The sequence below is a fragment of the Myripristis murdjan genome, chromosome 12, assembly GCF_902150065.1.
Source record: "Myripristis murdjan chromosome 12, fMyrMur1.1, whole genome shotgun sequence".
NCBI classification, from domain to species: domain Eukaryota; kingdom Metazoa; phylum Chordata; class Actinopteri; order Holocentriformes; family Holocentridae; genus Myripristis; species Myripristis murdjan.
The window spans coordinates 21,019,066-21,046,117 of NC_043991.1; the positions used below are offsets into that span (position 1 = coordinate 21,019,066).

At 41.8% G+C, this 27,052-nt stretch overlaps 1 protein-coding gene across 2 annotated transcripts in view; it reads left to right on the top strand.

Moving 5' to 3' along the window:
* Positions 1 to 27,052, top strand: part of LOC115369140 (mediator of RNA polymerase II transcription subunit 13-like) — a 91,063-nt gene that overhangs the window by 51,213 nt on the left and 12,798 nt on the right. The window contains exons 4-20 of one of the 2 annotated variants that reach the window (XM_030065706.1): positions 3,246 to 3,329; positions 15,478 to 15,623; positions 15,958 to 16,164; positions 17,166 to 17,330; positions 18,017 to 18,173; positions 18,281 to 18,385; positions 19,658 to 20,314; positions 21,518 to 21,731; positions 21,928 to 22,006; positions 22,136 to 22,257; positions 22,465 to 22,564; positions 22,762 to 22,982; positions 24,111 to 24,289; positions 24,510 to 25,438; positions 25,901 to 26,080; positions 26,312 to 26,541; positions 26,745 to 26,943. In XM_030065706.1, the coding sequence (XP_029921566.1) occupies positions 3,246 to 3,329; positions 15,478 to 15,623; positions 15,958 to 16,164; positions 17,166 to 17,330; positions 18,017 to 18,173; positions 18,281 to 18,385; positions 19,658 to 20,314; positions 21,518 to 21,731; positions 21,928 to 22,006; positions 22,136 to 22,257; positions 22,465 to 22,564; positions 22,762 to 22,982; positions 24,111 to 24,289; positions 24,510 to 25,438; positions 25,901 to 26,080; positions 26,312 to 26,541; positions 26,745 to 26,943 (3,974 nt within the window). The remainder of the gene's footprint in view (positions 1 to 3,245; positions 3,330 to 15,477; positions 15,624 to 15,957; positions 16,165 to 17,165; positions 17,331 to 18,016; positions 18,174 to 18,280; positions 18,386 to 19,657; positions 20,315 to 21,517; positions 21,732 to 21,927; positions 22,007 to 22,135; positions 22,258 to 22,464; positions 22,565 to 22,761; positions 22,983 to 24,110; positions 24,290 to 24,509; positions 25,439 to 25,900; positions 26,081 to 26,311; positions 26,542 to 26,744; positions 26,944 to 27,052) is intronic. The other variant, XM_030065707.1, reaches the window with a different exon arrangement.

Sequence of the window (27,052 nt, forward strand, 5' to 3'; positions counted from 1 at the left end):
TAATCCAAGCTCTGAATCAGTGGCTCAAGCACCCAAAGCTCTCCTTTCTGAGTCAGAGCCCATCTGTTAAATGAAGCAGCACATATTTGCTCTCTATTAAGTTAAGCATCAATGATCATCATAGGGGGCAGGCTGAATTAACCTTCCTATTACCTTGAAGCTAACTACTCTTATAACTCTCTCTTGCAGCACAGGGGAGATCACTTTCACATTGCCTTTTATTTCATACAGATGTTTAAGAAATCAACCTTGGTCAGGAACCAGTTTTATTGTTATTATTATCATTATGATTATTACTATATTGTAATGAGATGTAAAGTGCAAGCTGTGAAATAAATAAGATGAAGAATAATGTAAGAACAAACAAATTGTGTTAAACCCTGTCTGGCTAAACTGTGTTTTGCATAGTGACAAAAAAAGGCTGTCACTGATTTGCCAGTGTCAGATCATCCGGTAATGCTTTCCAAAGCAGGAGGTCCCTGGTGGCAACGACCCTGACACTTGATGTAATGAAGTCATGAAGACATAATGGTCATGAGGGCTCTGCTGTGCGGTTCATTGGTTTGAACTGATATGGAAAGATATGGCAAGATGTCACTGCCCTGGCACAGCTGGGGTTTGTTTTTTAAAAGGAAGTGGTCAAAATCAATCAATAGATCAATCAATTTACCAATTAAGAAGGGGGACCTTGTGGAGCTAGGTTGGACTCATGTCTCAGGAGACAGTCAGGCAGACAGACAGTACTGATGTTTTGTTTATTTAAGGAAGTGAGACATCTGCCTGTGGACTGAGTCTGCAGTCGCTCCAGAGTGACGCTGAGGCTGCACTGAAAGGGAACCACAGCAGGAGGCTTTCATACCTGCTGGTGGATGTGGAGGCTGAAGTGTGGAGTGACAGAAGGGGACAGTGTGCTCAAAGGACCTACTTCCTAGGACAGTGTAGTAGATTTGTAATATACTTTAAGAATCAGAGCAGTCATTTCTAGAAGTGGAGCAGCATTGCAGCATTCAGCATTGATACTGTAAAGTTTTTATTGATTTTTTTTTCTTGTCTAGCTGACAATGTAGAATTACATGTACCTGCCTGATACATTATATGTGAACACATTAACACCCAGTCTGACCTAAAGGGGAAGGTCCATGAAATAATGTGGAAATCCAGTAAGCATCCTGTAATAGACCAGTAGGTAGTATTATAAAGTATGCAATTTAGATTCTAATCTTCTTTCTCTTATATCCCAAGAGACTATACATTTTGTCAAAATGTAAAAAAAAAAAAAAACTAAACAAAAAGAAGAAGAAAAAGATTATATTTACTATTGAAGCATCCCCGGAATTTGACATATGTTTCTGTCACCAGCAAACACAGAAACCACATCAGCAACAGCTTAAATGTGAAGCCTATACACTAGTATATCAATAGAGAATAACAATTAAGCAGATTTATGCATATAATAAGTTGGAGTGACATACATTAGTGAATGTTGTCAAAAACGCTGTGACAGGAGGATGAGGCTGATGTCAGAGTAGTGCTTTGCAGAAATTCTGAAAAAAAAATGTACAACAGGTGCACTTATCACATTACCAAAGCTTTGTGTAGAGAAGATGCTTGTGGGTAATTATTCCAACACATGAAACACATATAATCCCACATCACCCGTGGCCTAAATCTGTTGCAAAAACATTTATAGATCTGTGAGACCTTGCTGGCTGGCTAGAGGAGATGTGAGCTCAGAGACAGGCGCAGAGAGGCTGGCATTTCCTTCAGGCTCTGGGCCATCCCTCTGGGCTACAGGAGTTTGGAAATCCTGTGAGAGCAGTGGCCAGGGGAAGGAGAAGACTGGCATGTATGCAGGGGAATGAGGGAGAGATCTTCAGTTCAAAGAGCAGCCACGGCTGGATAAGAATGCACCAAAGATGTTGGAGCTGCAGGCGCCAGAATTTTGGATTTCTGAGCTTGGTTGAGAGGAGTGAAGTCCAGAGTGTCACTTTGTAATTCCTTGACCGAGGTGGGAGGATCAAGCAGGGAATCCAGGTGCACCCATGTACAGCTCTGTCAAATGATAGAGAGAGCTGGATGTTCTCTGTGAAAGGCAAGTGAAATGAGCTGAAGCGCATCGTTGGTGATGCATCCAAATAAGGAGCACAGCGACTGAACTTTCTGATGTGATAACCTTTCCAGATTAGGACCAAAAAGGAAAAAAAGAAAGAAAAGCTTTGGAGCTAGACAGAAAAAATTAAAGATATATATAGTTATCTAAATTAGAGGACATAAAAGGAGATATAACAGTCTTAATCTCTGCACAAGATAAAATATCGGTTTAAATTACTTGGTTGAAATTGTTTTCAGTGTTGAGTTAGTACACAAAATGAGTCAAAGCCCTGCTGCATAATTAATGTCAGAAGCACCCCACAACTATTAGTAAGGATGTAGCAATCAGGTTTGTTTGGGCCCATACCTATAACTCATTTCCAACATTATGATTGGATCAGATTGCTGATTGAAATGATGCCTATAAAAGTGAGCAGCAAGCATTAACAGTAACATTTTAATATAGAACTATGTTTAATAGTTATTTATTACATCACTGGCCCATCCATGTGCAATTAAATAATAGATTATAGCCAAAAGAATTGTTACTTGACAATGTGTGCTTGATGGTTATGGTGTTTACTCAGCTCTCAACGTCAGTAACATATGGAAATATGTTTTATTTAGATACTAGGCCCCTGTCTTGTACTGGTTCTAGAGATATGACTATGAAATTCATAACACCATCAGGGATTTATATGTTAGCTGTCAGTGTTAATTACCAGCTGAAAACTGTAAATGAATAATCAAATGTTGGAAACGCTCTATTCAGAGAGGAGTGAAATGAAATCAGTAAAACCAAGTCTCTTTCAGCGCAGTGTGTGTCTGGCAATTCTCAAATTATAACAGCAAGGCCACTTAATGAAATGATTGGCCAATTCTCTGTTACAAAAAACTAAGGAAAGCTACAATTAGCTGCTGTTGAACTTAATATAACAAATGTAGACCTAATGCCTGATGCTAACCCTTTTACCGGCGCTAGTCTGTTTTAATTGAGTGACACTGGGTGCCAGTATGAGACACAACTGGCGATTCAAAATATGCATGTGTCCTTTGGTTATATGTGTTTGTACACAGAGAAGTATCAAAGTCTTTGACTCTTTTCTGTTGTCTAATGACTTTCTCTCCCTCTCTATCTATTCGCTCTGTTTCAGGTGTTTGATGGATAAGGACTTTGTCAGGATTGGGAAGTGGTTCTTCAAGCCACATGAACTGGAAGAAAAGCCCTTGGGCACCAGGTAACTAGAACTTCTAACACACTCTGGCACACACACACTCACACCAGTCATATATTGTGAATCAGATATTATCCTTTTGCTGCCCCAGCATAATGTGTTTGCATATATATATTAAAAAAAAAAATAAATAGAGAATTTACGTGTGAATTCATGAGGTTATGTTTATGTTGCAGAATACAGTGTGTGCATGTGCATGTGTGTGTGTGTGAGAGAGAGACAACTAGGTGGTGTGACTGACTTCCATGCGATGTTTGTAGCCTCTCCTCTCTTGATGTTCCAGTGGCTGGCTCCTGGTGTGAGACTATTGAAAGTCGGGGTAGTGAGCGGTAGTGAAGTGTGAGAGCTGAGCTGAGTGGAGGTCTCGCAGCTGTGTATGTGTGTGTATGTGTGTGTGTGTGTGTGTGTGTGTGTGCATGTGTGGGTGGGTGAGTGAATGTGTGTGTGGGTGAGAGTGCGCATTAGTGTGTAAGTGTGCAAATCTGTATGTGTTGGTGTCAAAGCATGCAGGCAAGGTGGGAAACAGACAGAGACTGAAATAGAGTAAAAAGTGGATGGGTGTGATGACAGTTGCTCAACTTGTTACTCCAGCGGCCGTTGTAGTTCTCTCACAGTGCAGCCTGCCCACCTCAGCTTCTCTGATGGCCTCAAGAGTGCAACATTTCCAACATCTTTAACGTAGTGTTCATTTAACTGTGAATAATGGGCTCAACATGGAAGCCTTTTGTCTGCTAGAGAACCAGTTAGCCAAGGGAAACTGCAATTAACTGAAGCTCAGGATTTAGGAATTCACAGGGCGATAGAGGGTTGCAGTGCCGTCCCAAGACATTTGGGGGCCCGAGGCAAAAAAAAAAAAAAAATCATCTGTGTTGTAGCATTAATAGATCAATGTAAAGTCCAATAGATGAACCTCCTGTCTGACATAAGATCATAAGACCTTAGAGCTTTCTGTTTTGAACTGGTCAGTATGTAAGATCACAGCACTTTGTTTAACTGTTAGTAACCCAGGAGCTCCTTGGCAGTGGGGATTTTATTTTGAAAGGTTTCATATCGCCTTCTGAACAATTTTTTTTTTGGTTTGTTTGTTTTTGGGTAATGTTATGGTATATGGTTTTACATATTTGGGGGTTAGTTTTATGGTCATTTTTATAATATATGTTTAAATACATAGTTATAATTATTATAAATATAGTTTTCTGGTCTTTTTTTACTAGTTTCTTAGTAATTTTCTGGGACTTTTTGCCTTGTAATTCTACATTTTCTTATAATTTTTCACTAATTGTTTTTTTTTTTCTAATTTTCAGGTAATTTTTTTGTAATTCTTTTTTTTTTTACTTTTTTTCTTTTATTAATTTCTCACTATGTTTTGGATCGTTTTTTTTTTTTTTTTTATTTCCTCATCATTTCTTTCAAAAACATGCAGATGTTTTCAAAAGAAATCAAATGAATTTTTTCAGGTTTTAAAGGGTTAATTTAGCTCTTGAAAAATTCTGGTTGGTTAGGGAGGGCTCTGCATTGAGGAAGGCGTGGCCCAAGGCGCTGTGCTTGATCTGCCAACGGCTCTGGAGGGACGACACAAAAATCACCTGATTGCTTTTGGACTTGAGTATGTAATCAAATTATCATCAAAATGGGGTGGAAATCAACAGATAAACAAAAATTTATACATCAAAAAGTCATCGATAGAAGTGGTCGATCTGAAAGCATTGTCAAAAGCATTGTTGAATTATTCTGTTAGGTTAACAGTATATACAATATATACAATACCATTTGTAAATGTGCATAATTGTGTGCTCGTGTGTGTCACTTATGTTTCTGTGAGTTTACCATTTTTGTTTACTATTCTCTTTTCACAAATATACTTCACACATTTACACACCAAACCAGTCACATTGTCTCAAACACCCTCAAAAGCCATTCAAGATGTATAAATTACATGGATATCATAGTGACACCTACAAATAACATGCATGTCTCTAAGTTTAATGGGTATATTTTCTCTATTGCAGAGTAGTTAGTTTAACAGGTGTAATTTTCCATTTATTTGCTCATTAAAATGGCTTTGACTTTGCTTTAATGATAATATTAATTTAAAAAAAAACAGGAAGGAGACAAGGAGAAAGAGAGAAAGCAAAAGTCATCGAAAAGTGAGAAGGAAATGAGAGAGCAGCAAGCATGAGGATGAGACGGAAAAGAGAAAAGAAAGGAAGGAAAGAGGATATTAAATAACATTTGTGTGCCACCATTTGTGGGAAGTGGGTTGGCGTGTGCGTGTGTGTCCTCAACTCAGACAAAGTGCATGTGGCTTGTGTGTGTGTGTGTGTGCTATCCAAACTGCACTGGACTGGCATTTAGGATGGAGGGCACACAGGAGTTTCCCAGAGGAACTAGATTTAGCAAGGTCCCATGCTGGGCCCTGTGTGTGTCTATGTGTTAGAGTGTGCGTGTCCCTATTGTACATCATCTAAATCCTCTTCGTTTTGACAGCTTTGTCTGACTATGTTGTCAGCTGGTACGCCCCCTGCTGAGCCAACCCTGACTCCTTCTCTCTGTGAATTATTGAACATACTGGAGGGAGAGACAGAGAGGGAGGAGGAGAGAAAGAGAAAGAGAAGCACCATTCCTGAACACTCAGACAGAAACACAAACACACAAACAAACACACTTACATGTAGGTGTCTGTACTAGGTGCACATGTTACACTTGTACCACATTGTATCACATTTATCACATTGAGTAAATGAACAAGGGCAATTTTTACAAGAAAAGACACACTCACACAAGCAGATTTTCTTTCCTCACAGCACACACATACACACGGTGCTCTCTGCTTGCTCTTAGAGCACATGTAAACACACATGCATACGCACATCCATGCACACATGCACACCGTCACATGGTGTTATAATAACCGTGGCACCTCACAAGTGACAGAGTCAGCCCCTGCAGATCCTCAGCCATCAGTGTTTTCATGTCGTGCTTAAACATTGCTCAGTCAGTTAGACACGCACTGACCTCCTGCCTCAGCTGTAACCAGTTCCTTTGTCTCCCAATCTCTCCCACACTGTGCCTTTTATTCCCAACAGGGGGCGCTTCAGTGCCTCCATACCCGTGCCAACTCCTGTGCCTTGTCTTTGTCAGACTTTTCTGGTGTTTATCTCACATGTGTCCCCTGGGCATGGCAAGGATTGGCACATCTAGGAGAAGATGCCCCCCCCCCATCCTCCTCCTCCTTCCCTCTGAAGCGCAACGCTCCCTCTGTCTTTGTGTCTGAATGGGAGAAAGGCTCTCTGGGTTGGTAACGGATTGCATCAGACGCTAAGGGGAGAGAGAGAGAAAGAGAGAGAGCAAGAGCAAGGAGTGTGGTTCAGTGGTGTGTAGTGGGCGTGGGGAGCAGGGACGGTGGGGGGTTGTAAATTAAGCATTACTATAGGCAGCTGAATAATTATGTTGGAGTCTGTCTCTGTCTCACTCACTTCTTCAGTCAGTTCGATGCATGCCAAGTATAGATTTGTTGATCTAGGTGCTCCCACTCCCCCCCTTCATTTGCATTAATGTCCATACACTCATGCATAAACAGTGTTCATATTTTGCAAGGTAGTAGTGGCAACAGATCTGTCCTCTGGTGCTTGACCATGAAATAGAAACAATTGCTTTGTCTTTTCAAACAGCTTGTTTTTTTTGTCAAATATGTGCATAAATATTGACCTGACTGTTAACAAAATCCCTTGCTGTATATACTGCAAGTTGTATTTGTGAATTGCTGTCCATGAGAATAATGTTTAGGTGTTTCCTAAAATCCTCTCCTCTCCTCTCCATTGACATTGAGATATTAGCCATCTCCTAGGCAACAGACATTTGGTGTCAGGCAACATCGCAAGGTCACAGAACAGTCTCAGGAAAGTTGAAAAATAAAATCATAGTGAAAACTCTCTCTCATCACTCGCTTCCTGCCAAAAGTAATGGGGTGCATCTCAGATTGTTGGCTGATGGTCATCAGTGGATGGATGGAGACCCTAAATGACGAGTACCATGTTGTTTGTCTCATTGCCTGACTAACTGAGGGGGTGACTGGCTGACTAACCGAGTGGGTGACTGGCTGATTCAGCGACTGAGTAGCTCGATGATTGGCCGACTGACAGCTGAATGGTTGGGCTGGATTGACTTACTGCTTGACTGAGGGGCCAGCTGATTGTTTAACTGGTTAACTCACTGGCTGGATGACCGAATGGCTCTGTGACGAAGTGTTGAGCTACTGCTGCTTTGTCATTTGTTTCCACACAGATATTTCTCTTGCCAGGGGGGGGCTCATATTGGGATTAGCAATAAAGTTCTGAACTATTCATTTACCTCAGTGGCATGAGCACTGAACAGCAGTAGTTGCTCCATTGTAGGCAGCATTAATAACTTATAAAGGACGGATTACTCAGAAAGTGAGTAATTCACATTACATTCCCGTGTTTGATCTCATGTGTCAATGTTCAAACTGTCCAGATATTAACATATATACAAGACTATGAGTTTAACAGCACTCCAGCAGACCAAAGGGGTTGTTTGAGCTGCCTGAGCAAATGAGTGAGGTTAGTGACATTATCATGTTTGAAGGCCAGTGTTGTCGGTAACAGGGCTAAGTTTGTAGCAGTGGGAACATGCTCACACCAGAGTAAGTTCTTCCCAGAACAACTGAATTATGCAAATACCATGCTTGCTTTACTTCACAGTGGACATATGATATGCCATTGAGACGCTGGGTCACCTGTACAAGAGCACAGTTTAACTCTGCAGTACTTCAGTAAAATTATCTTGTTATTACTTTGTCTGCTTGGCCTTATCACCAAACTGCACAGGATAGCAGTATAGCTGTAGTAAATATGTGTTTCTGGTATCATAGGTAATGATGGATTAATCACCATTCATCTACTACATTACTATAGCCTGCCATGCTTGCATACTGAAAGAAAAGGCATAGTAGATGATTCTCTGTTATGCTACTGACTAAACAGTGGAAATTTTCTAACAGCCAAGGTGTGGGGAGCGTATTTTCAGCAGCAGCAGTACATTACTGCAGTACAGTAATACCATGGCCTTGTGATCCTATCATAGGGGTTGAGCTCATCACTGTCTTTTTTTTTTTTTTTTTTTTTTTTTTTTTTTTGTTAACCGAAACCATGATCTTTTCCTAATCTTACACGGGTCAACCTTTACGTTAAGTTCCGAAACTGCAGCCCCCTCTACTGGAGTAAAGCCGACCAGCCAGCCAACTGAACAACACTGCCATCTATTCTTCTGGGCAATATTTATATGAAGTTATTGTGGGAGATTTAGGCTATTATTTGCATAAACAAATATAAATGCCATGTAGTGGCTGAACTGAAATAACTTTCATTGTGTAAATATGAATGAATATGATATTTAAATATGTATGACTCTTTAATATAATATTTGATAAGATTTTATAATAATGTTCCTTACAAATGATTTATGAGATATTCATAAATATTTAATATATTATCATTCCCACATTTATAAATTACTTATAAATATGGTTATAAAGATATTTTACTATTTACAGCTAAATCAGGTTATGGCTAAAGTTTTATGGCTAGGGTTAGAGATAGTTGCAGATAGCCACCACTGTATAACTCATATATACACAAATATTTCAGTACCCTTTCTTAAAAAATGTACACGCACTTAACATTTCTAAATAAATTTGTATACATTTACCTATTTGTAAATAGTAAACATACATATATTAACATATTTGTAACTACTTTACAAAATGTATATGTTATGTTTATCATTAAGTGTAGGAATGATCATCTTTCAAATATTTATTCAGGCCTTGTAAGACATTTTTTACAGAACATTATCATAAATATTTTAATATAATCTGAAATATGAATATATCATATATCACTGAATACAATTTATATTTTAAAAGATTATGATTAAGTCTCCGGGTTGTGGTATAATGTACTTGTACCTACTCTACATTACTACTCTACTCTTCTCATTTATTTGGACTCTCGAGTTTAGTGGTTGTGCCGTCTCTCAGATTGGTGTTATGTTAGGAAACGGACTTTTTCTCATTTTTGTTAGTTCCTGTTCCTGTGCTCTATGCTAGGCTTAAGGCTAGCATACTGGCTGACTGTCTTGCTGACTGACTGATGAGTGGTGGTGCAAGTTACTAGCTGTCTCACTGGCTGATTAAATAAGTTGCTGGTGGAATAAGCTGGTGGAACTGGCTGGGTGACTTGGATAACTGTCTGAGAGACTGGCTGACTGATGGGGGACTGGTTGATTGGCTTTTAGACTGGCGGGCTGACAGGCTGTGTTGAAGTTGCACATGGTAATTGTCAAAGTTTTAGGATTGAGAGCTTCGTCAGAGCTGAGCGGAGGTAGATTTTGTCTTTATGTGCATATGTGTGTGTGTATATATATATATATATATATATATATATATATATATATACATATATATACATATATATATATTCAGGTGCGTGTGTGTGTGTGTGTGTGTGTGTGTGTGTGTGTGTGTGTGTGTGTGTCAAGCAGTGCAAACATGTGCACCCAACAGTTGCAGTGCAGCTGATTACTCAGTGTAGATTACTCACTTCAAGAAATCCTCCCTTACCACCTGTCTTTTTATCACTGTGATTTTTTTCAAGGGATTCAGCTCATCTTAGCCGCCCCTTTTATGTGAATAGTGATTGAAGGGTGTGTGGTGGCTTTGAGCGAGAACTCACTGGAAACCCACTTTAATTTATGTCTGATGTAGCAGCGTAGGTCCATGCAGTGACTCACTGGCTGACTAAACGCATTGTGACTCATAAAAATATTAAGATAGTACCGGAAAATATGATATGTGGTGCCCAAACACTTAACTGGTCAAATGGTCTAATATTTTTTTGCCATCATCAGTGCTGTTAGAGTCAAAACTCTTGAGCTTCATCAGTTTAAATTCATGAAACCTACCCTACACACTACATACAGTGTTTTCATTCACACATATCTTAATAGAATTGGGTTTTTTGAATTTATAGTATTACATTTTCCACTTTATTATTCTACCTGTGCACTAGACCCTCCTTAAATAAGACCTTTTAGTGAGTGACAAAAAGCAGAGTGAGACATTTTCCGCCTGTGTTCAATAGTTGCAGTAAAAAGCTCTGATAGAGAGACAGGGAGAGAGAGAGAGAGACAGAGAGAGAAAGAAGTGGATCAATAGAGAGGAAGGTGATAAATCACAACAGCTAACCAACAGAGAGCAGACCCTCTTTCTCTATTTAATTATGACCACAGATGTAAAGCTAGAAGTCAGTGGGTGCTTGCATTGAAATTTTTTTTTACTGAGGCCAAAGGCTTAGTTTTTTTTTTCCCAGTTGGCAGTATTTGTACAGGAATATTCATAGGTTATTTTCTGGCATTTTGACAGCTTTAACAATAAATCAAAACTGAATAGCAGTAGACCATGTTATTCCTCTGTTCTTTTTATCCCTATAAAAAAGAGTCACGGCTTCGCGCACAATTTATGTGTCCTTGAGAGCACGGCACCTTTTCATTGTGAATCCATATACATAGTTGGTGGAGTGTCTGAGCGCTAACATTGTGATAGCAACAGTGGCTAAGGCCACCCACTGGGGGCCACTGAATTATACATCAAGCTGACTGCATTCTCCTTATGCCTGTGTTAATAGGGATGTATGTGTGTATATCTTCTAGTGTGTGTGCATATGCTTGTAGCCTGCATGCATATATTTTGTGTGTGTGTGTGTGTGTGTGTGTGTGTGTGTGTGTGTGTGTGTGCAAACATTTGTGCATAATTTGTGTTTGTGTGTGTTGACTTTGTTTGTGGAAAATTAAGTCAAGAGTGCAGTAAATGGACTTTTGGAGGATGTGTACATGCACTTTGTAGTTATTGCTGTTTAACATAGGCACAAGCATCCCTTCCAGTGGTCAACCTACTGTAATATGTGTGCATGCACCAGGGAGGGTCTGTACACTAGTCCTTCCAAGAAATGAGTCCAGATTGTGTTGTAAAGCGTGAGGCAGCCAGACAGATTAAGATCATTTACAATAGGGGTGTTGTGGCGCTGGCACAGCCATGGTCAGAGAACTGTAGGGAGAGATTAGGCAGAGGATCATCTCCCACGTTTACACTTTTCATCCTCTCTTCTAGTCTGAGAGAATGCTATCATGCTCACTTAGCATGGACATAAATGTGGCTAATAACATCTAAGCACAATACCCAGTTATCACATTACTATCACTAGGTGCCTGTAACAGTGGAGAAAGAAGCCTTGTATGTCTTGCACTGCTTTTATGCTTTCTGTCTTTTTTTTTTTTTTCTCTCTTTCTGAAATTAGACATGCAGCTTTTGATATATTCTCATATCATTTTGTGTGCATGTAAGTTGTGCACATGGATGCACATGGGTGTGTAGTCCACGATGCATGTCAGACTGCATTACCCAGACCTCCTGCTGACTGGCTGGCTGGCTGGCTGGCTGGCTGACCGTTGTTGACTGGCTGGTAGCATCGCAGCGGGATGCCAAAGACACGATAACACATGTTGTCACATCTTTAACATCAGTGTCTCACATGCACCCAGCAAAATCCCCCTATCTGCCAGTGACATTCAGAAATACAGGTAACGTACACACATATGTTCTGTTGTTGATTAGAACAAGCTAGGTCTGCAGGTATGTGCATTACTTTATCACTGTGCATGATGTGACTTGCTCACATGCATACACATGCATTTACACACTTGCACCCCACACTGCACATCGACCTGCACATATACACGTAATCAAACACAGTATGTGCACACATTCACATGTACGCACACACTTACATACACCCCACATGGGAACAGTATACAGTGTCACTGCTCTGTGTTCCCTGATTGATTTCATCATAAAAGCATTAATTGTGCTCAGTAGCGAGCCATTAAAGCTAGATGTGATCTCATCGATATGTGTGGAACAATTGCAGAGTCTGTGGTGCTGAATTATTCACCCTCCCTGCTCTTTCTCACACTCCTCTTACTCCCCCCTCTCCTCCACCTTGTTTCCATCACCCTCCTGCGCGCCCATACTTTTTAGACCTCCGATGCTCTGTCTTTTTCTTCTCCCTTCCTCCCTTCCTCCATTCCTCCCTTCCTCTTCTCTTCTCTTCTCTTCTCTTCTCTTCTCTTCTCTTCTCTTCTCTTCTCTTCTCTTCTCCTCTTCTCTTCTCTTCTCTTCTCTTCTCTTCTCTTCTCTTCTCTTCTCTTCTCTTCTCTTCTCTTCTCTTCTCTTCTCTCCAGTACTGTCAGCCCTGAGGCTAGCCTCAGCCATCACTCCTCTTCATTTATTAATACCTGTACTCATAAAGCACAGCACACACAGCAGCCACACATCTCTGCCCACTGTTCACTCATACACATGCACGCAGGCATCCATGCACACACATACACCAACATACTTTCTCTCTCTCTCTCTCCACTTTCTCTCTCTCTCTCTCACACACACACACACACGCACACACATTCACAGACGGCACAAATGTCCCCAAGGATGCAGGGAGCCCAGTGTATCCACACACCACACCCGCTTACTGTGCAGGAAAATGCCCTTTGTAAAAGGACAGGAAGCATCAATCTCCCAGCTGCATTGTACTACAGGCCCAGAGTATGATGCTCTTTTTGTAGTTCTGCTCTTCCTCACACTTTAATTTAATTGCCCTTTATTGGAGTTGTTACAGTGTAATAGATCTAATTACATAATTGTTACACAGTATTTGTTGCACTAATTGCCTTGTAATAGTTTATCTCTGTGTAAAAGCATGACCAACCTACACTTTCTGTACATTAGACATTAAATGATAGCTTTATTCAATTTAATCAGCCAGCTGCTATTAATGTGTTCTGTAAACAAAGTAGGTTGTATCAGGTAGTCTTTGTCACTGCCAAGGTAAACAGTGTCCTATCAGTGCACTACAATTTCAGCTCACGTCCTGCCACACTGCTGAAATATGAAAGGACTTAGCTGCTATTCTGCTGGATAGTTGTCTCACTCAAAGACAGAGAAAGGCAGACAGAGAGTCACAGATACACAGAGAGCAGGGATGATAAAGAGAGACAGACTTTGTCTTTTTTCCCACTGATTTCCTGCTGTGGCTTAGGAGGGGGTCACAAGGGAGTCATGTTTTTGTACATGATCAGTCCTCATCAGTATATACACATACACATCTGCCAAAAAAATTGGCGGAGAGCTGTTGAGCAAATAGAATTACCAACATGAGAGAGAAATAACTTGTTCCGCCTGCTTCCTTTTCCCAGCTTAATTTAATATGTACTGTACAATAGAGTTAGGACTGCAGCGTAGGCCAGAACAGAAAAGTCTAAGATTGCTAATCACCTAAAAGTATTCAGAAAAAAACTTGCTTATTAAAGTCTTGTCCATTCATGTCGGCAAATGACTTTAGGAAGTCGCAGTGCACAGTCAGCAGGCAACTGGAGCAACTCGCAATAATGTATGCTTTTCCATTTGACCGGGGAAGAAACCTAAATGGAAAGTGTGGCTGTTGGTGTGCATGTGTATATTGCGGTTAGCTGGACTGGTACTCTTGACTTGCAACTATTCCCCAGAGCCTCCCTGTGTGGCTAAATATAGCTCTTCATATGGTGTAATGATACACTGAGGACAGGGTTGGAGGGCAGTGACATTGAAAGCATTTTTTTTCTGACTCATGTGTTGTAGAGATGTGAATTATTGGGATGATGGAATAGTGCTGTAGAGGGGGGTGGGGGGTTGGAGGGCAGCGGGAGCTACTTGGCTTGACCTGCATAGACATGGAAATATGAGTGTGTGTGTGTGTGCATGTGTATGTATGTGGGATAGTGAGAGATAGAGAGAGATAGAGACTTTTATGCCCTCGCCTGGAGCCTGTATCTGCAAAGGCTACATGTGCTTGTATGCTTGTGTGTCCGTGCACTGGCTTGTGCATGCATATGTATGTGTCTTAGCTCAGCCCTTATGCCTGTGATTGTGCAGAGCAGTGTTCGAACTGCCTGCTGTTATGAGGGTATGTTTTTCTTGGGGAGCATCAGGAATGTTTATGAACCAGTGAAAAGTGGCCTCCTCGCTTTGTGGATGCTTTCAGCGCCATCTGCAGGCCATAATGTGAACGCCACGCGGTGTTCTGCTCCCCTGACATTATTTCTACCCAAGTATGCCCGTGGAGCTGGCTATTGTATTGAATTTGATGATCCATTACGGCTCAAATGGAGGTCCAGCTCCCTCAGGGCGAAGGAGGTATTGCATAGGCAGCAGGGTAATCACATGGAGATTAGAGTACCTGCTGACTTTATTGTCAGCTTGGTGTATATAAGCCAATGTGGTAAGGGGCTTTATAGATTAAAAATGTACATCAATGAAGCAGTCCTGGTGGCTAATGATGTCCAGCCCACCCAGTGATATACAGATTGCAATAATGGCCCAACAGTTACTCCTTTGTGATACAAAAAAGGAGCAATGCATGATGAACTATGCCTTGGTTGTGTAATAGAGAGAGTGCTGAATATGTAAACATGTTGTCACCACAATCAATCATAACCAAATGAGGATTTATACTAGCAATAAGGAGCTTATGTGGAGAGTGATAAAGATGATCAATATAGGTACGGCTCAGGAAGACTTTTACTGAGACACATTCTGAGTGTGTTCTCTAAATTGCTGTTTGTGGGGAAACGCACTGATCATCTGTCATGCCACTGCCTGGAGAGCCAGCTTTATTCATTTAGTAGATTTCTCAATAGCTGCATTTTACAAGCTTATCGAATTGCATTATAGTAAGTTTGGGTTTTTTAATTTAATTTTTTTGTTATTTGTTTAGATAAATGCACATCAGTTTAAAATGGTCATCTCGTCTATGACTTTCCGCCTCTGTCTTATGTGTGACAATAAACTTGAGATTGCTTTTTAAATGTATGCACAAGTAAAGTCGCTAAGATCTCAGCGTGACTATTTTATTAGAATGTTTTAAAGATCTGCTCACTACATGCAGCACATATACACACACGGCGCCACATGCCTAATCTTTTTGAGCCTACTGTATGAGCGATCTGTATTTTGATCCTCCACTGTCTCCTGTCTCCCCAGCGAACACCTATCATGTTCCTTCTCCTTCTTCCTCCATGGGGAGAGTAATGTCTGCACCACTGTGGAGATTGCCCAGCACCAACCTGCATACCACATCACTGAGGACCACATCCGCCTCGCACAGACTTCCATCACGCCAGTGCAAGGTATTATTTTATTGATTTATTTTTATGATATTATTGTTGCACATAATCATAGAAAATACATAATACAAAATAGAGACTAGGAAGAGAAACCAATAACTTAAAAAAGAAATGTGCAGGAGAAGCCAAGAAAACAGCCCTCCTAAAATGAGACATACAACATAAAAATTAAAAACAAATGCATCTAAGGAAAAACTATAACCAATAAGTAATGTGTTGTTAATATCCAGGATAGTGATATACTATCTGTTCTGACTATCCCATAAGGTGTCTGAAACTGTTCTGTCCTTGTTCTCCCATCTTTTCCTCCTGCCATGTATCCTACTCGCTCTTGTAGTGATTCTGAGCCCATACGGTCTGAGCGGGACACTAACAGGTCAGGCCTACAAGATGAGTGACCCGGCCGTACGGAAACTGATGGACGAGTGGAGCTACTTTTACCCCATGGTACTCCACCAGAAAGAAGGAAGTGGGGAGAAGGACAAGGAAGACGGTGGCCAAGCCTACGATCCCAACTGTCACGTGGCAGTGGAGGTCATCGTAGGTACGGAAAAAGCGAACATCCTCCTTGGTGGCTTTGAAACGGAAAGTGAATACTTTGTCTTCACTAAGCCGCAGAGCTTAGAGCTTTGTTGTAAATGAGTTAATCCACCTAATATTCATACATTTGGTATGGTTTGACTCCACATTGAACATGTTTTGCATATTGCATTATCCTACTGCAGCGCATAGGAAAGCACAGTGGAGCTCCTTTCAGCTGAAGAACAGCCATAAAAAAACACATTAGACTACTGATGTTGCACTAGAAAAGCAAACAACAGGGAAGCAACTCCACATTGATTACCCCTTGGACTTTATTGTAGACTCCCCGGCAGTTTGAGCCTAGGTAGTAGCGGATGGGGTGCTATTGAAGTGTGCTTCAGCTGCAGTGATCTTCAGAGTCTTTTAGCACCTCTTGGGGTGGCAAGACGGAGAGAATGAATGAGATGGGAGGAGAGAGAAGAGAGGGCTACGAAGAGAAGGAAAAGCTGAACCCCAGGGGAGTGCCACACACAGCTCTGCCTAATCAGTCCCATTGACTGTCTGACCCCACAACATTGATTTGACCTGAATGAAATCAAAGCCTTTGTTGCTAAAGAGAAACACCTTTGTAGGTTTTGGGATCTGGAATGATAGTGTGTGTAGAGGTGTTTGGAAGGATATGTTTGACATGAGAAATGAGCAGGTGAGTGTGTGAGTATGTCCATGTTTACGGAACAAGGACATCGTGCATCCTGCTTACACACTTCTGGCGGAGCGTAGGGAATATTATATCATCCTTTTTGGCAAAAAATCAATGGGTAGAGGGGGTGAAGGGAGCTGTGGGCTTAGCCACAATAATTCTTAAATCAATTTGAAGATTTGAAAATGCATTCTATGTCTATTTTTAGGCTTTTCAGTGAAAGTGCACATAATTTGGCTTGAAGCCATTTGAAGCTATTGTATTGTAACAATGCAATAGGACTGCGTTATGGTTTTTAAGACTTTGCTATTATGTCTTCCCAGGTGGAGTGAGGATGACCTACCCAGCTGCCTTCGTGCTGATTGCCCAGGTGGACCTGCCAGTTGAGCAGCCCCCGCCTGTTCTTGCAGCCCAGGGTTTCGCTAGAGAACCAAACCATTGCAGTGTTCCCCTCACACCCCCCACCTCCCCAGAGCAGCCCTGCTCGGGTACCAGATGTGCACACACACACACGCATGCACTATTTCACATATGTCCGCATATACTTACTGTATAGACCTACAATTACAACACACACACATTGACAATCCACTGAGAGACAATCCACTGAGACGAGTTTAAACGAGTTATTATCACTTGCTCATCAATAAGCTGTTCATGACGCAATGAATGTTTTTATTTTTTGATGAGTGCTGATACAAAGAATCTTTTCCCAGAATAAATGCAGTTTGGACAGAAATTAGACTTGATGAATGAGTCTGCTTTATTCCTCAATAAAACTGTTCTTCTAATCTTCTAGTTTCTATTTCAGCATCTAATTAAGCTCTAAATGAACTATCAGCCTATTAAGGCTGCAGATACAAACAGCAGACAGATTAAGTAAGATAAAATAGCTGATAAGAACAAACAATAATGTAGCTACAAGCAGTTAGTTAAAAGTTAGGCTTGCTCGCTAGGATTTTGGCAGCAGCTGATGGTCTACTTTGGTTTGTTTCTATTTCTGTTTTTTTCTCTGTAAAATCCTAAGTGTACGCCCATACTTTATGCCACCATAAACAAACCATATGTTGGTCCCTGGCATGTTCGAAGACTCAGAATAAAAAAAGGTTGAGTTCTTGGGAATACTGTGCTCAGTCCTCTGTGTTAATGAGATCTGCTCCTATGTATGTTTCAGCGGACAGTGGCTTTGTGGCCTCTGTCTCCAGTGTTCCCACACCAGACAGCAGCATTGGGGTCACAAACATTAGCCCAAAGCATTCTGGGAAGAAGCTAACATGTCAGGTCGTCCATCAGGCCTGGAGGGAATGCTATCTCAACCAGCCTCAGCACATGTAAGTTACTTTAAACACTGCGGGGCCAATTTCCTCAGACTGGTGTGATTGTGGTTGATGTGCAGTGGTGCAGCCGATGTGCTCACACATCTGTTCGTCCCCTGTAGATGGCGTCAGCCCAGTGACATGATGCCCAAGAAGGAGATGCCAAATGGGGTCACCACATGGGACTTCAACGATCTGGGGGCAAGAGCACCCTGCAGCTGCTCCAGGTAAGCACAGACGGAGCAGTTCTCCTCAGCACAGCAACCAGCTAGATATCTGTGCCATGTTTTTGTGTTTTTGTGAACTGGATGCTTTAATAAAACAAACAAACAAACAACAAACAAACAAACAAACAAACAAACAAACAAACAAACAAAAAAACTTAGTGCAGGGGTTATTACAGGGTAAAACATACACTACTGAAACGTATACTAGTGAAACTGCCAGAGCTTAAATTTCAATTCATCAGTGTTTATCAGTGTGATATTAATTTAATATCTTATGGCATATATAAGCATGCTGCTCAGTTTAATCAAATGCACCTAATTCTATAAATGTTCACTTTTAATGCACATTGACAAAATTAAATCTCCAAGTTCTGACGCTGAAGAATTAATTACCATACTGCCTCTGGCACTACTCATTGTAAATGTGTAAGGGGCACATTGAACTAATTATTAAATTGATTTGCCCCTAAGAAATCAAATAGAAAACATCAAAACATCAGACAAGGAGCTTCCAGCCAGCAAACTGAATTGTCTGGAAGGGGAGTGTGGTGTTGTTACTATCATACAGAATTTTTTTGGTTAAAAAAAATATTTGACTGCTTAGCATGTTTGGTGTGTGTTAGGCTTCAGTCACCAGCACTTCTTAATTTGTTGTCTTGCAGAGTGCTTTTGTGTTGCTTAATGTTGACAAAGTGTTATTCTAACTATTAAAAAAACAAAATAAACAAAAACAAACTACTACTGCTACTACTACTACTACTAATGACAACAACAATAATAATAACAATAATCATGAAAAGTTCATAGCTGTATGATTGTATTTGAAGAAACACTGCAAAAAGTGGAGACCTGGTCATAAGGAGGAGGGAAGCTGTCATCTGAGATAGCTCAGATGAGCAGAACAGGGATAGAAATTTCAAAAGGGACCTGAAGGTGACTTTTTTGAAGCTCTCAAAAGGAAGGTGTAAGAAGAACCTAGCAACTCAAAGATCAGTGTTATGGAAGTAAAAACAATAGATCTGTAATAATTTAATCAGGCAATATTTTGTTTCCTATGGGCCACGTATAATTACTGTCTGCTTACAACCTTGACAACACAGCTTGCAAGCTCTTGTACGCATGCAAGTGACATTAAAGATGTAAAACAATGCTGATAAACATTTGGTAGGGCATTACCTTGAAATGGTTGCACAGACTTTATTAGGCCATGTTTCTTCAGAGATGTTTCATAGAGGTTTTTGTTTTGTTTTCATCAACTTGACTGTGTTGCAGGTTAAAGCAACAGAAGCAGAATCTGAGCACCGCATCCACTGCCAATCCCCAGACGAGCACCAACCCCAGTCAGTCGTCTGGCTCCTCCTCTTACCCTCCCTGCCTGCCCAAGCACAAGACCAGCGACAAGACAGAAAAGGCTGACAAACAGTCCAAGAGACCAGCCATGATCCCCTTCCACCACCGCCTGTCTGTCACCCAGGAGGCCCATCTGGAGCAAGACTCACCTGGAGGGCCTCAACTTGGGGGTCTTGGAGCCTTGGAGCCGCCTCTGGAGCCTCTGCCCACCGTGCCCAGCTGCAAGTATCCCAAGCCCCTATCCAATGGCAGGAAAGCCCCCGAGTCCCTTCTCCACTCCCCGGTCTCTCCGCTTCCACCCACACTCAGCCCACATCCCCGCGTGCAGGACCCAGAGGTCCTGGACGGCCCTGTGGATATGCCTCTCTGTCCGGATGGGGCTTCAGGGCTGGGGGTGATTCCCAGCGAGACAGCCCTCTACACAGCCTTGCTGAGGCAGAGGGAGAGCGGGGCAGGCTGGTGGAGAGGCTTCAGGACCCCCAGGACTGATAAAACCGACTTCAGACCCCCAGAACTCCCCATTGATAGATTAGGGGAATTGAAGACAGAGACAGCCACAGAGGGAGCAGCATTAAAAAGGTACAAGAGAGATACTCGAGCAGTGTTTCTCAAATAGTGTGGTGCAGTGGTGAGGGGGAGTAGCTAAAGATAAAGGGAGATTGTAGAGCCTCCAGAGATATTCGGCACTTTACACTTCCATAGACAGAATCGTGACAACAAACCAATATTGTCAGTATCACAATATCCGAATTTTTCATGATTTCGCGCATTTGTCAGGTGATGTTGGATCATATGTGACACATTAAATGAAAGACTGACATATTTGAGATATGAGGAATTCTACGGATAATAATTAATAATTAATAATTCCAAACTAAAACTATAAAACATATATAGTCTCTCTGTGATTATATAGAGATAACAACTGATTAGATAATATGTCAATGAATGAATAAATATTTACATGTTCATTCATGTAAGTATGATCCATTTTGCAAGAGATTATTTAGACACATTACAGAGAGATGACAAGAAACATGAACGCAAACCAACAAGTTAGCATATAAAACAATATAAAATGACACAAAGTAAATTAAATTCAAATAAAATCTAAAAGTGCTAATAATAAAATCTTAAAGGCGACTGAAATAACTTAATTGATGAAAGTTAATAGTACAGGGGTGATAGTTGCACACTTGCATTTCAAATAGATGTTTCTCCATTTATTCACTCTTTTACTGTTTCATTAAATATACTCTGAAATCAATTCCATAGCTGGCAGCACTTCATTTTAAAAATATGTTGGTATATACTTGTCTCCCAAAATTTTCCCCAAAAAATGTATGTATGTAAAATGCGCACGTGAATATATTTCACGCACTCTTGCTGCCTAGTTAACAGACCTGGGTCACAGGAATGGCAGTCAGTAATGGAGTCTCTTGTAATCTGCCTTTAGTACTTAATTTGTGAGGTTTACTGTGACAAGTCGTATAATATCATATCAGCTAAGTCACTCAGAAAATTATTTAAAATGGATTCATATATTTGCAACTGGAATTTAATTAAGTCAATCAAACATAAAAATGTTACAGAAGCCTGTTAATTAGACTTCTGCAAACATCATAAACTCTTACTGTACCAGCTTATGCTCCTTCTTATGCACTCCAATGTATAGATGTTGTACATGCTGTCACAGCACAGTCGTACACACACACTGTCACCCCCAAACAGCTGCAGCTACATGAGATTCATTGATGACGCTGCTCTCTTTATCTCCGCCAGACTATTCACAGAGACGCACAAGCGCTTTAAGATCTCGGAGGAGAGAGTGAGGGACCACATCCACACTCTGGGCCTCCTCCAGCAGGCGAGCGTGGAGGTGCTGCGTGAGCCTGGGGATGACCCATATGACTTTAAGGAGGGAGACATCGAGTACACCTTCTCAACTTCCAAGAGACTCAAGGGCCAAGGGCGAGACCCCAGCAAGAGGGCCAAGGTAGGACAAGACGCACAATTCAGCAAATGTCAGAAATAATTCTAATATTTTTATTAATATACCAGGATGCCACGGTGAACAGCACTTATCTTATTCACATAGTCTTTGTTTATAGGTGGACCAGCTGGCTTTTTATTTTGTGAAGTGAATTATGTTGTGAGAGATGTTTTTATTTTCTTAAAATTTGCTGAACCAGGGAGAAGACATCACCAGCAATAGTGCACTGCCTGATGGGAAAGATGCCATGTCCATTTTTAACTCTGCTCCTAAATCAGGTGACGTGTTTGCATGTTAACACCATATACATATTCTGCACTGATAGCCATAGGATTTCTGTGTGTTTTGTCTCATGGGTGTTTCCTAGCCTCTGATTTGATCTGTTGTTTGTTCTTGTGTTGCTCTAGACGAGTCAGGTCAGGATGAATCAGCTACCAAAGCCAATCCTTCCCTGACGAGGGAGAGAGACCTGGTGGTCAACATGTCTGACCTAGACAACATATTTGATGAGGATGAGGAGGAGCTTGGAGTAAGGCGGAATCGTTTACATCATTAAACAAACATTTATTTAGCAAATGAATTATCTCAGGGGAAAAAGTGCTAAGTTTTCCTTTACTGGCACTAAAACTGGTATAATTGTCTCATTATGCAGTGTGTTTTGTTTTTAAACACATATTTTGACCTAGACTGTATTGAATAAAACTAATCCTCTAATCTTGTGTTAAATCATTTATAGACAACTTACCCCAACCAGCACTCCACCAAGTTACCAGTGTCAGCAGGAGAAGATCGCCCTCCAGGAAAAGAGGGGAGAGTGGCAGTACCTTACCCATCAAGTGAGTTCACTTTTACTGATGTGTGCATGTTGTTATATCTTGACTGTAGTGGCTCACTGTGCTTGTATGGCCATGTGATTTCTGGGGCTTTTTTCTTTTTAATCACTTTATACACCTCTACCCACCATCCTGCCTGCCTTTCATCCTCTCTCTCTCTCTGTCTCTCTTTCTCTCTCTCAATTCCTCTGTCCTTTCAGCAGTAGCAGACCTCCAGCGCATGTTCCCCACCCCTCCTTCACTAGAGCAGCATCCAGCTTTTTCTCCCATCATGACCTACCGTGACACCCCGAGCCATGAACCCCCTGCCCCCATTGGAGCCCCTGACCACCCCCTGGGACCCCTGACCTCCAGCCAGCTCACTGAATACAGAATGGAGATAGAGGAGGGTGCAGCCAGTCCCAAGCAGGAGGATATCAAGGTGAGGAGCAGTGGTGATGATCATGGCTGTTTCTGTGCTTTTGCCAACAAACCAAATCTCCTCAAGGCAGGATTTCTAAATTTGCTCACATATAGGTAGGTTGTTGTTGGTAGGTTTAAGCTGCTCAAAAGAAGAAGAAAGCTTCTGCACACTTACGCATGTAGGGCTGGATGATATGACCTATAAATAATAATATCACCATACATGATCACCTCATAAATGCTCGATTTAACCCTTTGATGCATATAATCACAAATGATGATTTGTGTAGGGCTGGGCAATATGGACACAATCAAATATCACCATATTTTTGGTCAAATACCTAATATTGTTAAAATGTTGTGGGGATGACTATTGGTGCTTTCACAATATTTAAACATAAACTATCATCAGTAATGCTTATGTAATAAGTAAGTGGGAAAAGGCAAATAATAGAACAGCTAGAACAGTCAGGTCAGTTCAGATAACATATCACTTTACTGTCATGTAGCTTTTAAAAGCAGCAAAAAGGCAGCGCTTACCTCACTTTCTACGTCTTTGGGGATCACAGTTTCTTCCAAGCACTTGTCACTCACCACCAAGATGTACAGAGGCTTAGTGGAATCAGGTTTTATTAGTTGACATTTCGTTTCAGTTCCTCAAAAATAACTCTCATGTTGGGTGAACATACTGTAAATGAACAAGACAGTATGTCAGGATCTTGGCAATACTGACACTGCCCTGCCCTGTGCTTTCATTTTAAATTTTGAATTTCAGCATTTGACAAGGTGAGGCAACCTGGAGCAGGAGGGCTTTGGTCCAAGTTATCAGTCAACTTCATGTTGATTTCTACTGGCCAGGTTTATAGTTAGCTGAGCGCTTCAAGTACCTTAAGTGCAGTGTCTTTGTAGACAGAGGAGCAAAATCTCCCAAAAAAGATTTTCCTGTATCTAAACTCTGGCATCTATGTTTTTCACTATTACCTATATACATCTCAGAGTGCTAGAACATGTCATATACTGACAACATGTCAATCACAAGGGTACACCCCTATAATTCCTTGTGTGTAGTTTACTGTAGGATATTGAAACCTGTTAAATTATCTACTTAAATGCCTGCTTTGTTTTTCCATATGTCATCTCTGTCTAGCCACAGATGGGCTGCTCCATGTTTGCTCCACTGTCCAGCCTACCCAGCCAGAGCCTGCCACCGCTCAAAATCCCTGAGCAGTGCTACTACCGTCCCTCCTGGGCCCTTCTGCCCAAAATGGAACATTTCTCCACAGTCATGCACTCCCAAAACACCCCGTTCATCAGGGATGGATACACGTGAGTAGTCGTCTATGATTATCTTTTGTGACTTAGAGACTCGGGGTGTTAATGAAATTTTATGATGCCATTACTTTTAAAGCCTTTAATAACAAGATTAATAAAAGGTTGTGCTAGAGCTTTTATGAAGAGTGTAATTTGCAAGTAAGAGTTTATGAGGTTTGCTTTTGTGTCTGTCTGACTATCGGTCCCTGTGCTTCCTCTGATTTGTGTTTTTCAGTAACATCCCAAGTGTCAACACCCTTACAGACCAGGAGTATGGCCAGATGAGTGCCACCACTGCCTCTGTGGGCACCACTGCTGGCATCCTGCCCTCTCCTGCCACCCCTCGCTTCTCTGTGCCAACTCCCCGTACCCCTCGTACACCAAGGGGTATTAACGCTGCAAGCTCGGGGCAGGGCTCAGTGAAGCAGGATGGCACTGAGCTGAGCTCACCAGCCTCTACGCCCTCCACTAGCCTGCCTCTTAGCTCAGTGGAGCCTCTAGCCCGGCCAGGACCGTCACTCCCTGAGGCCCACAGCCTGTATTCTGTCCTCCTCCTCTCTGACTCCGTCCTCAATGTCTTCAAGGACCGCAACTTTGACAGCTGCTGCATCTGTGCCTGCAATATGAATGTCAAAGGAGCAGACGTGGGGGTGTATATCCCTGACTCCACCTGCGAAGATCAGTACCGCTGCATGTGCGGCTTCAGTGCCATTGTGAACAGACGGTTGGCCCACGGAACAGGCCTCTTCCTGGAGGACGAGCTGGATATTTTTGGTCGGGCATCTGAGGTAGGCAGGGCAGCCGAGAGAAGGCTGGCTCTTTGCCGGCGCGACCCACCCATGGGAGACCCGAGGGCCAAGCGGCCACAGGATGCGCCCCCTGCTCCTCCATCAGTTATGGTCCTCCTCCAGGAACAGTGCTCCCAGCCCATCTCTTCCCTGGCCTCACTCCATCACACTGCAGGTTGTTCCTGCCATGGCCGCAAGGGGGCGTTGCTCCAGAGCTGGATGGCAGATAAACAGTGGGCAGACGAGAGTGATGCTTGTGTGGAGTGTTACAATGCCTTGGAACAGGGACTGCAGTATGTGGATAACCCTGCAGGAGGGAAAGTAGATCCGGCTGTTGTGAGGAGCACTGCTCTGCACTCCTGGCCTCACACTAATGGTAAGGAGTTGCAATTTGACCACTAAAGTAGGGATTAGAATGATATGAGTCATACAAAAATATCCCTCTGTATCCTGTGGGGAAATTATATCTTTAAATAATGAATTCTTATTATTAAAATAGTGCTGAGATGACTATACTTTAGATGGTCATTACATAGTCTCTAAGCTGACCTCACTAAAGACCTAATTTACAAGAACACGGGATCATTTGAGCTCTTACTGTTTTATGCCTAGAATTTTATTGTTGCAGTATATATACCAGTAATTCAGTTAACTTACTGTGGCACAAGTCTCTTTTGCTGCTTATTGTGACGGGGCCTTTTCTGGCTGCTGCTGTGCTGTTTCAATTGTGTATTGATGTATTTTTTGTGTGTCCTCTATGTATGGGTGCTTGTTTGCATATATGCATCAATTCATGTGTCCACTGCGTGTGTGTGTGTGTCCCGGCTCCTTTTCACAGTGCTGGACATGAGCATGCTGTCATCCCAGGATATGGTTCGTATGCTGCTGTCTCTGCAGCCTTTCCTGCAGGATGCCATCCAAAAGAAAAGAACAGGGCGGACCTGGGAAAACATCCAGCATGTTCAGGGGCCGCTCACCTGGCAGCAGTTCCATAAAATGGCTGGAAGAGGCTCATATGGTCAGTTAGCATATTTTTTCATTTTTACACATGAGGTCAATTCCTCTATTTTGGTCCAAAATATAAGATTATATTACGTTTTGTGGCACCTGCAGTTTTATAGATGTCTTATGTGATGACGGGTATTGAACTTTTATGTTAAAGGGATTTTTGATGGCTAAGACAGCAAAAGAGACATTTTTTAGATTGATGCCCCCTCAACATCATATTTGTTGCCTTGCTCTCTTAAAGGTTCGGAGGAGTCACCGGAGCCCTTGCCCATCCCTACATTGTTACTGGGTTATGACCGGGAACGTGACTTCTTGGCATTGTCACCCTTGGCGTTATCATTCTGGGACAAGCTGCTTCTGGAGCCCTATGGGGGCCAGAGGGATGTGGCCTATTTGGTGTTATGTCCCAACAGCCCCTGTATGCTGGCTGGGGCCAAGACCTTCTTCCAGGAGCTTAGTGCTGTCTATGAGGTACAAAAGTCAGATTCAAAAAAATTTTTCCTACAAAAGATTTGTGATCTGGGGATCACAAAACATTTTTTGACCTTGTGAGACTAAAACTGCGCATAGATGATCTTGGAGAACTTGGTAATATGCGCTTAGAGTAAAATTGATGTATATTTCTGTTGAGGGTATGAACAGTAGCCCTGATTGCAGTGTGTGCCCATTTTCAGACATGCCGTCTTGGGAAGCACCGTCCTCTAGCCAAGGTGTCTCGAGATGGCCTTGTGCATGTCGGGGCTGGAGTGGAGCCAGACAGACTGGAGGAGCAGGAGGCTGACCAGTGGTTCACTGGACCCTGGACAGGACAGCAACACACTGAGAACCTCAGCAAACTCAAACTTTATGCCTATACCTGTAGGCAGCAACTAGGTGAGAATCTGAAATTTCTAGAGTCTGGCTTTAGAAATGTATTAAAACATATCTAATCCTTACCACTTATATTGTTCTATTATTCTATCTAATGTAATCCATACTTTCA